Source organism: Dermacentor variabilis, chromosome 2 (genome assembly GCF_050947875.1).
Source record: "Dermacentor variabilis isolate Ectoservices chromosome 2, ASM5094787v1, whole genome shotgun sequence".
NCBI classification, from domain to species: Eukaryota; Metazoa; Arthropoda; class Arachnida; order Ixodida; family Ixodidae; genus Dermacentor; species Dermacentor variabilis.
Window position 1 is genome coordinate 132,022,843 of NC_134569.1, and position 14,354 is coordinate 132,037,196.

At 46.7% G+C, this 14,354-nt stretch overlaps 1 protein-coding gene across 6 annotated transcripts in view; it reads right to left on the minus strand.

The window, feature by feature from the left end:
* The window catches only part of LOC142572699 (uncharacterized), a 231,350-nt gene that overhangs the window by 154,408 nt on the left and 62,588 nt on the right, over nucleotides 1–14,354 (minus strand). For all 6 annotated transcript variants that reach the window (XM_075681996.1, XM_075681995.1, XM_075681997.1 and 3 more), the window contains exon 2: nucleotides 10,184–10,230. In XM_075681996.1, coding sequence (XP_075538111.1) covers nucleotides 10,184–10,230 — 47 coding nt within the window. The remainder of the gene's footprint in view (nucleotides 1–10,183; nucleotides 10,231–14,354) is intronic.

The following is a 14,354-nucleotide window of genomic DNA, read 5'->3' on the forward strand; positions in this document are numbered from 1 at the left end:
CCATTGTATATTCTTGAAAATTCTGGAAGATCAGTGCGTTTCCTTATTTATTTTCTTAAAACGAAACATTTTGCTACGTTTTGGTCAGTGACTATTATATTAACATCATAAACTCACCATATATTCTTTTTTTACTAGTATTTCGTTCTCATAAACAACACAGCTTTATTTTTTTAGCGATGTTATGTCGCACCCCTTGGCTTCAAGTGCTTGTGAACGTGCATAGGCACTAATGTTCAGCTCGCCAACGCTAGCTAATGCCCGGCAGGCCGTAGGTCGACATAGCCAGCAACAGTGTCCGAAATTCTGGCGTATTTATTCTTTTACAATAATGCATATATATTTTAGTCAACATAATACGTTATGTTAATGAACTCATCTGTTTCAGTGGTGAGTGGACGGCTGTAGTCGGCGGAAAAAGAGGACATGCGCAGACGATGGGCTACGCCGTTTCCGCCATCACGCATATGCAACCGACGCAAGCGCCACATCATGCAGCTAAGAGAGTGGTTCCGAAAATGTGGATGTGAACGTCTCCGATTGGCGAAGAGTTAACTGCGGTAACGAGTGTGGTTAATTGTTGAAGCAGGCTTATCACGCAGGTGACCATTTGCGTGCTCTTACGTAGCCATCGAACTCAAGGTAACCTGAAGTTTGGCCACTTTCATGCTAATCGAAAGTAATCGTACAAGCTTTCCCACCCTATAATAATTATTGACGTAATTTCTGCAGCAATTTATCTATTTGTTGGTAATGAAAAAAAAAACAAGGACATTTTATAATTTTTACGGCATAATGGCCTGCAAGTGTCTTTTATTTCTTTTTGTGCGCTGGTTTGAAACAAAGTTTCCGAACCACGACTCCAAGGCAGCTTCCGCAACACAACGTAGGTCTACGGGAAAGGGGGGGGGGGGGCATCGCGAGCAAGGTCGCACTACGGTGTTGACAAGCTTAAATGAAATGACGGGTGGTCAACGCGGACGTTCATAACCACGGCGATTACGGGGCCCACGCACTGTCGACGCCCACACAGTAAAACGAAGCTTCGCTTTGTTGCATTCACGGAGAATGCTAATTGTCCTCATTGCGCGAAAATTGCGGGTTTCTCTGGCGCGATGGCCGTACCGACGAAACACGAGACGCCGTAATAATTACACGCAACCGCCGAGGGAGAGTGTGTGTGTGTGTCCCGTAACGCTTCAACGAAAGCGAAGAACGAGTAAAACACCTCGCATGTGCGCTTAATTTTTGTTCTTCTCGGGCCACGGTTTATTTCGCTGTTACCGCACATGGAGCCAGCTAATGGGCGGCAACTGTTTCGCACAAACAGGGGTTTCGGGCGCCCCTGACACCGCGCCGCATTCGGGTCACATTCGATCGCGGCGTACGGGGAGTGGGACGTTCGAGGGAGAGGGAAAACAAAAAACCCGGAAAATCGCTGTGTTTCCCGGCCGGTCAATGAAAGCAGGCTTTCCCGAGCGCGTCTTTTTTTTTTTTTTTTTCCTTTGGCGCTGCTTTATCCTTGACCAGAATTGCTCCTTGCGTGCACCCTCGCCTCTTACATTTTTTTCCCCTTCACGTTCACTGTCGTCGTGTCCTTGTCTTCTTCTTCTTTAAAAGAAAAAGAAAGTACACACGTCAAAAATTTGACAGCTCTTTCTTCCTGTTTACATCGTGCCCGCAAACAATAATGGCAAAGCGTAATTGGGCGCCAGGCATTGGCTTAGTTAATGACAGCGTCTTTCTTTTTTTTTTTAACGTAGTTCGGCTCTTTCGGAGTGTCAGACGCGGTGAAACTGAAAGCAAATTATCGTCGTAAAACAAATTTTCAAAATTTGTCGCGGCTTCTTGCATGGGGTGGCGCGGAATGCCGCGCACACTGCCACGTGACCTCAAGGCTCAGACATGCCGCTATTCGCGCGACAGTACGTGACGTCATTTCGACGTGGCCACCAGCTTTGAAAAACTGTAATCGCTCACTGTTAGATTCATGTTTATATATATATATATAATTTTAAATGACAACTAGGCAGTCACACTAAAGCAATTTCAACTTTTAAAAAAAGCATTCTTTCAAAACTTTGTTGTGATTAATCGTGCGGAGGAGAAAATGACTACTAGAAGAGAAAAAAAATGCCGAAGTTCCGTCTTTTGAATTTCGCGCTAAGACCTCAGCACCCGGCCATCAGTGTGACGTCACGGATTTCAAAGGGTTTTTTTTTTTCAGATATTTGTGCCGTTATGGCTCAGTTGAAGTTCTTGAAACCTGCCAATCTGTGGCTCTTTAACAATAGATGCCTTACACTGACGTCATCCAAGGTTCCATATTGGAGGACCATCACGGTGATAAGCTGCGCCCGGGACGTCAGGTGCAAGCTGTCTATAAATTACAGTCGATCTTCATTAGTTTAAACGTAACTAAGCCCGAGAAGACGTCGTCAAAATTCATGACGTCGCTGTTAGTTGGTGCCAGAACTTCAACATTAGCGTCGTCACCTGTCTGTCGTTTGTCGAGTCTTTACTGACCTTATCGGGCTTCTTTTCGCGGTAAGAGTTTTTCTTTTTCCTTTCTTTCTTTTTTGTGCGTGTCCCGCAAAAGCGTAATTTACCAATACAGCTGGAATATTTTTTTTTTTATTGTGCCTTTCAAAATGCAGCACTTTCACTGCGCCAAGTCGCTATTCGATGGCATTTAAAAGTATTCTCCTCTCTTTCTTTCTCATCAACTATGTCTTTTAATCGTTAGTTGTTTTAAGACGACCTGGCTTTCCGCATTTACTACCGGGTAGACTAATAAGAAAGACACTTTCTATAAACATTTGCTACCGAACATTGTTGGTCCGAGTTTAACTTGCCGATTTTCGCTGAATGGTTGTCACAGTATGGTAACCTGTGCCGTCACAATTTCGTTGTTTTGATGCTGAAGTGAGGAAGGTTAACCACCCTCAATGCAAGTCGACTATCCCTTTAATTATTATTTATGAAAATTCATTTAATATTATCCCTGCCTATACATTGAAAACATTGTGAGAATGTGTTCTATCGTTCTTCTTCTTTTTATCGAAAACGCCGCTACCCTTTTCGCATACTATAAGTCGTCGCTGGGAAAATACGATCGGTTGGCACTCTTCTTTTTTCGTGCGTTGTTGACTGACGTAACTATTGCGCCCGCGTGCGCTTACCATAAATCTCGTTTCGCACTGCCCAACTGTTTCGGAATACGTGATACAAAGACCTGAGGTCTGCAGCGTTGAATAGTCTTACTGCCGCACGGGACGCATTCTTTAAGACACTCACCTCAAAATCCACGAAAAATCTGGTTCGCGTCGCAAACGCGCGACGTTCTATTTTTTTTTTTTTTTGCCTGCTCAGTGTTTTGTTTCAAACCAACGTTTTGTACGCACAGGTCGCGTACCCAGGGTCGTCTACACATGCTTGTCCGCGTGTATTCCCGTAGTCCCGCGCTGCCGTCGAGTAAAACTACACTGAGAGTCTGCCCCACGATTTCGAAGCGTGTGCTTCATGACTAGCAGCGAGATTTCTACCGTACCCTAGGATCAGTAGAGGCTTCGTGCGATTTGGTAACAACATTTTACCAAATGCGAAGGCCTGGCGTCGGTATTACTCGAATTATTTGCATTAGTATGCCTCAATATTTCGCACTCGGAGCGCCCGCCACTCATTAATCAAGTAAACCTCTCCAAAAGTTGTAAACATTTGGGCCCGTTAGTGAGGCGGTAAAAAAAAAAAAAAAGGACACGCTGCGCCAAACGCGAAAAACAAAGGAACACGCGCGACGACAACGGATAAAGCAGCGCGCACTTTTGTGTTCCTGGTATGGCGAAGGCAGCCCTGTAAAAACGCGGACACAAAAATAGAAAAGATCGAGTAGGACAACACAAATGCCGACTATGTCAACTGAGAAGTCGCACGCGGGCTGGACTCTAGTATGCTTTCCCACTGTGTAACTGTGATCGCCCCATCTTCTCGTCCCGCTCGTCTCTGCGATCCTTCAACTTTGACTCCGTTGTTAACGTCTGCCAACCTGTCGTGTTCTCTGTCGTTTTAAGTACTTTCGGGTCGTCGTACTCACTTGCGTCTCACGCTGTCGTGGCGCGCTGCGAATTTTGCAAATCTCTATATTATCGGGAAAGCGCGCGAGCGTTCGCGTTAGTGCGCGTTACATTAGAAATGCCGGCAGACGACGACGAAGATTAGATTATGGGGTTTTACGTGCCAAAACCACTTTCTGATTATGAGGCACGCCGTAGTGCGAGGACTCCGGAAATTTAGACCACCCGGAGTTCTTTAACGTGCGCCTAAATCTAAGCACACGGGTGTTTTCGCATTTCGCCCCCATCGAAATGCGGCCGCCGTGGCCGGGATTCGATCCCGCGACCTCGTGCTCAGCAGCCCAACACCATAGCCACTGAGAAACCACGGCGGGTAAGACGACCGACGAAAAAAGAAACCGGCAAAAAAAAAATATCCGCGAAGCAGCCGCAAAGAAAAGAGAGACAGACAAGAAATATAAATGATTGAAAGCACAAGCGCAAGACTACGTTGACAAATACTAACGGACACGGAAGTGCACCGTGGAGTCGTGCGCAGTTGCGTATTCTTAGGATTGGTTGACCTAGCTTTCAAGCGAAACGTTTCCCCTTTTACGTCTACCCCCCCCCCCCCTCCCGCCTCCACCGGTTTATCGCCACAACCTTCACTGCTTCTTTTGTGGCCGGCTGTGCGAGCGTGTTGCTGATAGACGTGAAAGGCTGCGCTCCGCGTACACGTGAAACCGATACTGCCGCGCCGTCGCCAAACAAGACCCGTTCTCCTACTATGCGAGAGATCCAAGCCAGCGGAACTTTCCCGAAGCTCCTTGTTGTGGCCTAGGTTTGGGCACTGTTTGCAGCCGCGATATTGGTTTTTGTCTAACCAGCTCGACGATTCATAGCGTTATGAAGTGAAACAAATAATAATAATAATAATAATAATAATAATAATAATAATAATAATAATAATAATAATAATAATAATAATAATAATGCGGTCACTTGAAGAAGCCATACCGCGGCTCGCTATCGGGTTTACGCTCAGCTCTTTCCGTGACCACTTTATCGGTTGGTAAATATTCGCATTCTTTGTTTGCTTCTTTCTTTCTTGAATTCTACTTCTTGCACGTCATTGCTCTAGACGATCGGGAACAATTTATGCTAGGCGTTTACGGCACAACTTGCTTGCGCATAAACTTTGATGCCTCCGTTACTGCTGTGATTTTATTATACGACGATGACAGAAATGACGTTTTTTTCTCTATTTACTATGCTGAGCACGGGCTTGGAATCATTTATATATGCTGGGTGTTGACGACAGGAACATTCCACTTTGTTCTTTTCGCATCATGTGAAATTCACTCTCTCTCTCTCTCTCTCTCTCTCTCTCTCTCTCTATATATATATATATATATATATATATATATATATATATATATATATATATATATATATATATATATATATATATATATATATATATATATATATACATATATATACATATATATATATATATATAACACCGCCTGTGTGATCATACGAACTATATCTGGCATTCACGTAGTGGACTGCTGAAATTAAGGTGTTGAAGTAGGGCGCCTTTTTTTTCGTGTTCATTTCGTTGATTACACATGGTAAAATGCAAGGTAAATATGCCTGAAGGAGCCTTTCTTTACCCAAGCATTCTGCTTAAAAGGCTACAGGGCTAGCTTACGCTGTGCTAGGCGGAACATTATTGCTTGTAATAACGGTCAGTGCGAACTTTAAACTGACAGTCAGCCAGTTCATTTTCACAACATAATTAAGATACGAGCGCTTCTTGCCTCAGCATCTACTTTCATGATTTATTCATTACAAGCATGTTATGACGAGCCTGAGCCCGTACGAACAACGGATAGTCAGCCTATTCTCGTGCCTCGCCTACCTGTTCGCTTTGAGAGTATTGGAAGCTCACGCCACCGTTTCCGGGATATTTATGTTCAAGGGCTTCGTCGCCGGCGTAGAGGCTGCCAAGATTTGCATGATCGCGTTCGCCTGAGTCACACGAGCCGCGATAACCGTCTAATTCCCAAACATGGAACCATTTGATAGCTCAGCTGCACAAATTGTAAAAAAAAAGGGGGGGGGGGCGACCGCAACTCTCGTAGTACAGCAACAAAGGCAGGATTGATGTTGGCACCCGCGGGATCACGTTAGTCTCTCAGTACAGTGGCGAGAGTCTGCCGATTGAAGGCATGCCGCGAAAAGGAGCAGTATGGAATGGTTAGCACAGGGTGACGACAGGTATTCGGTGTGGCTCCGTGCGCTGCGTGCGACATTCTTCTTCATCCCGCTGCTCGCAAGCAGTGCGGCGCACCGAGCGTGTCGTCACTGACCCTTTCTATCTCCAAGGCTTGGTCGTACTCGCACGAACCATCTCGCACAGATCTTATACAGCTGACACGCTAACCCTTCTTCTGCACGCGTCCGCCTTTCGCCTCCTTCTGCGCCAAGCGCGCGTCCCAACATCACGTGTGTGCAGTGCTCCGATAAATGTGTCGCGTGTTTCTAAAATAACAGTAATAATAACAATAATAGCAATGCTCCTGTCTGGCGTAGCATGTTCGTGCTTCGCGCCTTCGCTCCAGCCCGCACCTTATGCGAGCGAGGCTGACCACGCCGCGTCACCTCGTCCTTTTTCTGTCGTTGTGTGTACACGTGTCATTGTCTCGCGCTGGCTCCGGTTTGCCCTTGGCGCTCCGAGATGCTCTCTCGCGTTATGTGTGCGTATACGTGCGCGTGTGTGTGCGTGTGTGTGCGCGCGTGCGTGCGATTGAGCCGAGTGAGAACAACGCGTCTGCGGCGGGGGAGGTGCCGGAGTCGTGACACGTAGGAAGGGGTTTCACGAAGCCGAGGATGCGTACAGGAGGCTCGCCCCCGTGTCGTCTGCTGCTCTCCGTGTTGGACAAATGGCCCGCGCGCTGTGTTCTCGCTCGTTTGTGCGCATAGCCGCCGTGCGATGACGACTAGAGACACGCGGCGGGTGTCCCGACTTCTGCGCAGCTGCCAGCGTGCTCCGGGAGTGGTGTTGTGCGCTGGGACCCAACCGAACAGTCGAGACTGTACGCGGCGAGTGTGCGCGTGTGGACGCGTGGTACAGTGTTGTGTGGCCCGGGCGACGATCTGCGACGGTGACAGACGACCGGGGGTGCGTGCAGTGCGACGGTCGTCGCCGCACACGTCTGTGCCGGCCCTATAACTGTGATGATCGGTGACCTCTTGACCCCTTCCCCCCACCCCCCGAGTAATCGACATAGCTGTGATGAAACGAGAAGGACTCTCCTTTCCACTCTCTCGCTCGCTTCTCGGCGAGCTAAGAACATACACGGCGTGCTATTCCCGACAGCACCGCGCCGTGAAGGAGAGGTGACGTCTTCGTGTTTGTGCCACCAACCCAGGTGAAAGGCTACGCAGCGCCGAAAAAAAAAAAGACGAGCATGACACGACGAACAAGAGAAGAGATATGAAGAAACAAAAATAAAGAAGCTGAAACGAATCTCAAAAGACAATAAGTCAAGTTTACCGCGTGGCATAGCTGTGATTCAATGGACCTCAATAACGATCGTCGGTGTGCGTGCGTGGCAATGTGTACGTGTGTGTGTGTGTGCCTGTGTGTGCTCGCGCGTGCGCGTGTGTGAATCCGCATGTGTTTCGTGATACCGGTCTGGCGAAAGAAGAATTCGGCAGCAGTGTTCAAGGACAGAAACATAATTACGAAAGTATAAAACGAAAAAGAAAGTATAGAATAGTCCGGCGAAAGGAGACGAGGGGTGATCTGAGAGTGTCTCGTTTTTCTGTCTGGTCGGCTCCAAAAGCGGAGCTTTATCACAATTTTCAAGCGGCGCAAGCACTGCGTGCAGTCTTTCCCATGCTCACGGTCATGAGAACCAGGCGAAGTCGTTATGAATATTGAGGGAAGGGCACGCTCTGTCTTTAGCTGACAGCAACCCCCTTCTCACCTAGCACGCGACTGTGGCTTCATGCGTCAAGCAAAGTACCATTCCTCCAATGAGTGCCCGAAAAGCGTATAGTGCGCATAAAGCACGTTCAGAAAACGAGAAGTACAGAAGACACTGAAGATGCACTGAAGCCAACGGCAAAACCAAAATGTGATCATCTGTCCAGGCAACAAGCAAAGTTCCTCCAAATACTTGCAGAGGCTTTGGAAAAGCAGCAGTTTCGGTAGTAGTTCACTGCTTACATCTCCTCGCTTCTGTGCTCGGTAATGCCGTTTACCTATTTTCCATATCTTAGATTTCTTTTTTTTTTTTTCAACAGCGTGATTATTCCTAATCGGCTTTGCAAAACACGCACTGAAGACGAAATCTGAACACGTCCAAAGTTGCCTGCCGTGGTAAAAGTGCACAAGGCGTCTTGTTCTGAACTGCGATAAAAACCGTTTCCTTTTTTTTTTCTCTCGAATTTACACATCCCCACGTGCATAGGAGTCACAAAATTTTGTCTCGCTTCGTATTTCTTTGTGGAAGCAAACTGGGGCCGCGTAAATTGTGTGTTCATACGCTGCAGCCACCGTCAAGTCAACGTAGACGACATTAACATTGTTTCTTGCCATTTAAATGCCCCAGCAAAACGATTGAGCTGCGCAGAAGCGTGGATATATTCGCTCCTGCGCTGAACATGGCTGCCACAGACGACTGCCAGAAAGAGAGAACAGTATTACTAACAAATGAAAACAACTAGACACTGCCGATGTGTACTACACGTGAGTGTTCGCTAAGATTTTAAGACGTTCCGGACCAAAAATAAGCTTAGCAACCTTCGTTTTCCCTCAAGGGGAGTTGGGCCATTGAATCATTACACAGAATCACGTTATCTGTGGTCAAATTACGGTTGCCTGGAATTGAGCAACAACGCTTTCGTGCTGACCCCCCCACCCCTCCTCTCTCCAAAAAGCAAAAAAAAAAAAAAAGAAAGATAAGCGCGAAAGATGGGGAAGCGTACAGGCTCAAAAAGTGATGTCACGACTTCTGTCTGTGACATCACAGACATATGTATTTTTTTTTTCGCGAACATTAGGGAATGTTTCAAATATAGCGCTCTACGAAATTAAGTAACATTTATCGTTTCCGGAAACTCGCGGGTCCGTCCCGGGAGCCGGGTGTATACTGCCACTGTTTGCTGAAAGCTACTTTATTTCTACTGCCGCGCTCATCGCCTTTCGATGAAAATACAGCGACCTGCGTGTTTATCTAAACAACTTTTTAGAAACTGGTTTAGGTTCACCTCACTTTTGGTGGCGCTCAATTTTGGCACCAAAACACCTAAATTGAATAAAAGAAAAGAGAAAGGAAGGCAGTCGTGCCCGAATTTGGCCATCGGAAAGGGAAATTTATCGCTTTACCGGGCAAGTTGGCCATAGTGGCGTCATCTGGCGGTGGAGCCGTGCTCTGACGCAATGTGGCGCCACTGCTGACACCCGCGCACACGGAGACACCAGTCCCTTTCTGTCTCGAAGATATTTATTTATTTAAATCTTTGCCAGATGTCAAATGCGCATGCGGCGGCGGTTTTCTTTTTCTCTCTTTGGTTGCGCGAAGCAAATATTGGCGCCAATATATCATTTTGGGATGCGCTCGACTCTCACGTCAACCCGATGTGAAGTCTAGACGCTAGGGAGGCAGCGGTAAATGAAGATTACATTCTCGAAGTTGTTTAGATGACTGCGCAGGCCAGGTGCATATAATAGGTTGTCACTTCACTTGACCTGAGGATCAGAATGACCGTGGAAGTACAAAGGGATACGACGTAAGCATAAAATAATTAAGCCAGGACAGTTACGGACATGTGAATGGGGACGGAGAGAAAGAGAGTTGGTGCTATACATACTGACATTTGAGAGGATGACGAACGCTGTTTCGAGACCATTGTGCGAAGGAGGTTATTTAAGATATGTTTCAGTGCCATATGCTGTTTTGTGCGAACGGCGAAATAAAAACGTGAAAAAAATACACCGAAAAAACCCAGAACGCCTCCTTTTCTTTCCTTACTTCTCTCTAAACTAAATTTGCAGTGACTATCTGTTCATGGTTTGTTGAACAGAGCAAGAAGATGGCCGGGACTCCACTCACCCATTCCCATTCCCCGCAGAGACTGTATGCACTATCGGTGAAGGAAACTGAAATGAAACAAAACAAACAAATGTTTAGTAAATATTAAGAACAGTGCAGAAGCGCTAGATATATGCTTTTCTTTGTTTCTGTGACCCTTACCTTCACACCGGCGAACATCAGCGACTGTGGTAAAGGATCCGCGAATAACTTCTTTTTATTAACATTATAAAACGGAGATGCTGGCTGATGAACGTGGTGGTAGCTGTTCTTTGTCTCATGAAGAGTTAGTGCGTTTTTTTTTTCTGTTTCTTGATGCATATGGTACTACACACTCCTGCATCCTTGTACATGTTAGATATACGCATGAAACTTACTTTACATATATGACATACGCACGTATAGTGTACGCATATGACGTATAATATGTGCATAACATGCAACCTTGTACATAACAGCTAGTATACAAACCACATGGAATTACTAAGAAACTCTCGATGCGACAGTGCGCTTAACATGGAAGTGTGGAATGACAGTAAACATAACAGGTATAATAACTTATTCATTAGCTGCACTAACTTTGCCACTTAAATAATTTAGGGCACGTGTCAGAACTTCGAAAAGAAAGCCTTTCAGAGCTCTAAACGTTCCTACATAGTAAGTATGCCAAGGTTATACGACCAGTTTAAAAATATTAGTTCCCCAAAATCAGCCACGAAATTCATTCATTAGTGTACCTCATAATTTCGACTTTAGCAGTGCATCACGAAATGGTTTCTGGAAAAATGATGCGCGGAACGCCAATACGTTTTGCTGCTTGTTTGCGCACGGGTATGTCGAAGCTGGTGATACACCTGGACGACTCCCACCGCAGAGCTTCAGAAACCATCACCTAGGGGAAAATCTGGCGCCACCATCTATGCGATTTTTCTATGCTGGCGCTGTGCCTTCACAGGAATGCCTGGATATATGGGTACTGGAGGCTTGTGTCGAACATGGCTCGGCCAAAAAAATTGCGCATTGATGACCAACTAAACGAAATTTTCTTTAAAAAGTATTGGTTCAACCAACAATGCCTCGCTAAACAAGGTTTACTCTCGTGTACATAGTACAGAAAGTAAGCGGGGGAAAAAACATACAGTTAACGCTGACGGACGAGCGAAGAACGTCTCACTTCATTCCAACTTCGGCGGCCCACCATATAAGGTTCACGCTTGACATTATTGCGCAGCAAAACACAAGTCCTTGTGCTTTAATAAAAAAGTGCCTTCACCTAATAATACAGGAAAGAAAACATTTTATTCCCTGTTTTGGTACAAATTCAATTATTTCGTAACGGACGACACGTTGTTCCCTTCAAGGCGAGCAGGTCGGTACTCCGACGAAGGTGCAAGTCCGAAGCCGCCATTTCCCGGCGTTCCCACGCACACGACAGCATGACAACACGTCTTTTATTTTTCTACTTTCTTTCTTTTTTTTTTTTGTCTTAGTAACTATAAGCAACTCGATGATTACCACCAAACGGACAAGCTTTGAGCGCAGAACGACTTCAAGTGCTCAATTTCAACACGCTTCTAAAAGTAAGTAATTCGATTATGTGCATGCAGGTCAAGAAGGTTTCAGAGGAACATGCATGAAGTTCTCGATAGAGGTGGTGACAAAAGAGGCCTCAGCCGGGGAGCCTATGTTATGTCCCTGGCCAAGGCAAGTCCACTCGTCGAAACGTTGGCTTCGGCCTGAGCCACCTTTCATGTGCCCATTGTTGGCTAATTACGAGATTATTAGTATTTTTATTTTTTATTTTAATTAAAGCGTTAGTAAGCAACTCTTAGGCGTCGGCTGCTGTTCGCCAGAAAAATAACTTTTCAATGCATGCTGGACTACATTTGAGAAGTGAAAGCATTCGCTGATACACCTGTCGAGGTTATTGACTGCCGAACGTTTCAGAGGCAGGTTTTGAAGCTTGTTACGCCCGACTTTTGCCAGAGAGAAAAGGCTAAATGAAAGGCAGGAAAGTTAACCAGGGCTGAGCCTGGTTGGTTACCCTGCACTTGAGGAAGGGGAAAGGAGGTCAAAAGGTTAGAAGAAGAAGAGAAAGACGAGTGTCGGGATGCGGCGCTGGAGTCGCCGACGTAATTGTTCTATTAGAATGAGTGTTTGCGGAGTTGTCTTGGATTTTACTCGCTTCAACTTATCCGTCACAATTATGTATTTCTAAGTTTATTCGATTAGCACATATGTCAAATCTGCCCAATCCCAGTGAGTGGATATGTGCCAAAGACTTTAAGGTCATCATCATCAGCACTGACGAAAGCGTAGTGATGCCGACGGTTCGGTTGCCTTACTGGGAGACAAACACGCAAATTCCCGATCTCTATGGGTAGTCCTCAACCAACACGTCTTGGGTTTGCTGGATCAGTGTCATTAGAGGGCTCAGAACGTTGAATGTACCTGCCCTGGTTGCTTAGTGGCTGTAGTGTTGGGCTGGTAAGCACGAGGTCGCGGGGTCGAATCCCGGCCACGGCGGCCGCATTTCGGTGGGGGCGAAAACACCCGTGTACTTAACGTTGTGCGCACGTTAACAAAAATGTATCCTAGCTGGGCCTAATTTCCGTAATCCCTCACACGGTGTGCCTCATAATCAGATCGTGGTTTTGGCACGTAAAACCCCATGATTCATTTTTTTTTTAACGTCGAGTGTTCGTGGAGTCAGTCATGTCCAATCACGAAAGCAAACCGGTCGAAGGGGTTACACGAGACACCAATGTCTCCTTAGCTGGCTTCACGTGCCCGAAAGCCTGGATACGGCAAATTGTGGGCTTGGGCGAGTTACCGGTAACTCATGGTAAACGATTGACAGCGCCAGCAAAAGACTACAGGACGAGTCGCGTCACTTCCTTCGTCCTTCATCTTTCGCGTGTGTTGCCCGAGCAAGTTTACCCAGATACAGTTTTCTAAAAGCAACTATATTCCTTGCAATGGAGTGCCCTGGCCTATTGAAGACACCTCGAATATGGTTGAGCAACAGTGAAGATAATAGCGAGTTGGGTTTGCAGCCGTCGAAGTGTGCTATTGTCTTTACGCCTAAGTGTTGGCGACGGGGACAGCAGGGATCTAGAAGTGTTCCGAATTTAAGGCAGCGCAAATGAGCGGCCACTCTCCGTGTCGAGACGCATACACGTGTAGAGTCGCTCCGAATCTGTCATCAACTTGAGAAATCAAGGAATATTCGAAATTCCGCAAGCAAGTTTTACGGAAACACAAAGAGGCACTACGCGAAATGATGCAGCTAATCCTCAAATGCATATAAATATCTTGGCCACACGCGCTTTCCTCTGCAGAGTTGAGCGGCAGTCTATACATAAAACGTATTCCTGCCTTCGTAATGAAAAAAACTACAAAAAAAAAACGGGGATGAAAGAACGGTTTCTTGCAACATCTTTCTGGCACGGAGCTGCAGTATCAACAAGCTCAAGTTCGGGCACATTTGCAGCGTATTTTCGCCGCATTCTTGGCCTCACACAGCCGATCGAGTGTATGTTATATAGGCTGCGCAACGTTTATAGGCAGAAATCGTGACTGAAGCGCTTTTCGTGTAGTGGCAAGGTCATACATGAAAGCGAACTACAAAGGTGCTGTCACGGCCTGCGAGCAACCGTTCCTCGCCGCGGTGGCTCGGACGCTATGGCAGTCTGTTGCTGTCGTCTGCCAACGCTGTGTCTTCGTGACGTCAGCGTTCGCACTGCAGCGGCGCGAGCGGTCGGCAGGCAGTCGGCGTCACTTACGCTTACGCGAAAGGCAGTGATCGGCTAATGATGTGCCGACTGCCAAATTCCACGTCACCCCGTCGATAGCGACCAAATCGGCGCCCCACCTCTTGCGGCAGCTGCGCAGGATGTACGGTCGGTCGACACAGATAGCACAACGCGAAAAAGCACTGATACGTGCAGGTCACGACGGCACGCCTTGATGCGACGCTTGGTTATCCTAATATATCATATATGGCCTGTGAGCGAGTGTTTTCAGCGCGCTCCAGCAAAACGTGCGCAGACCCTAGCCTAGCTCGGCCGATTCACCCAGCCAAGATGAAGACCTTGGATGCCGTGGAAAATAACGCCTGAAACTCGCCGACCAGTATCCGACATCGGTAGGTCGGTCGGTTGATTGGTTGGTTATTAGTGGCGCTCCTTAC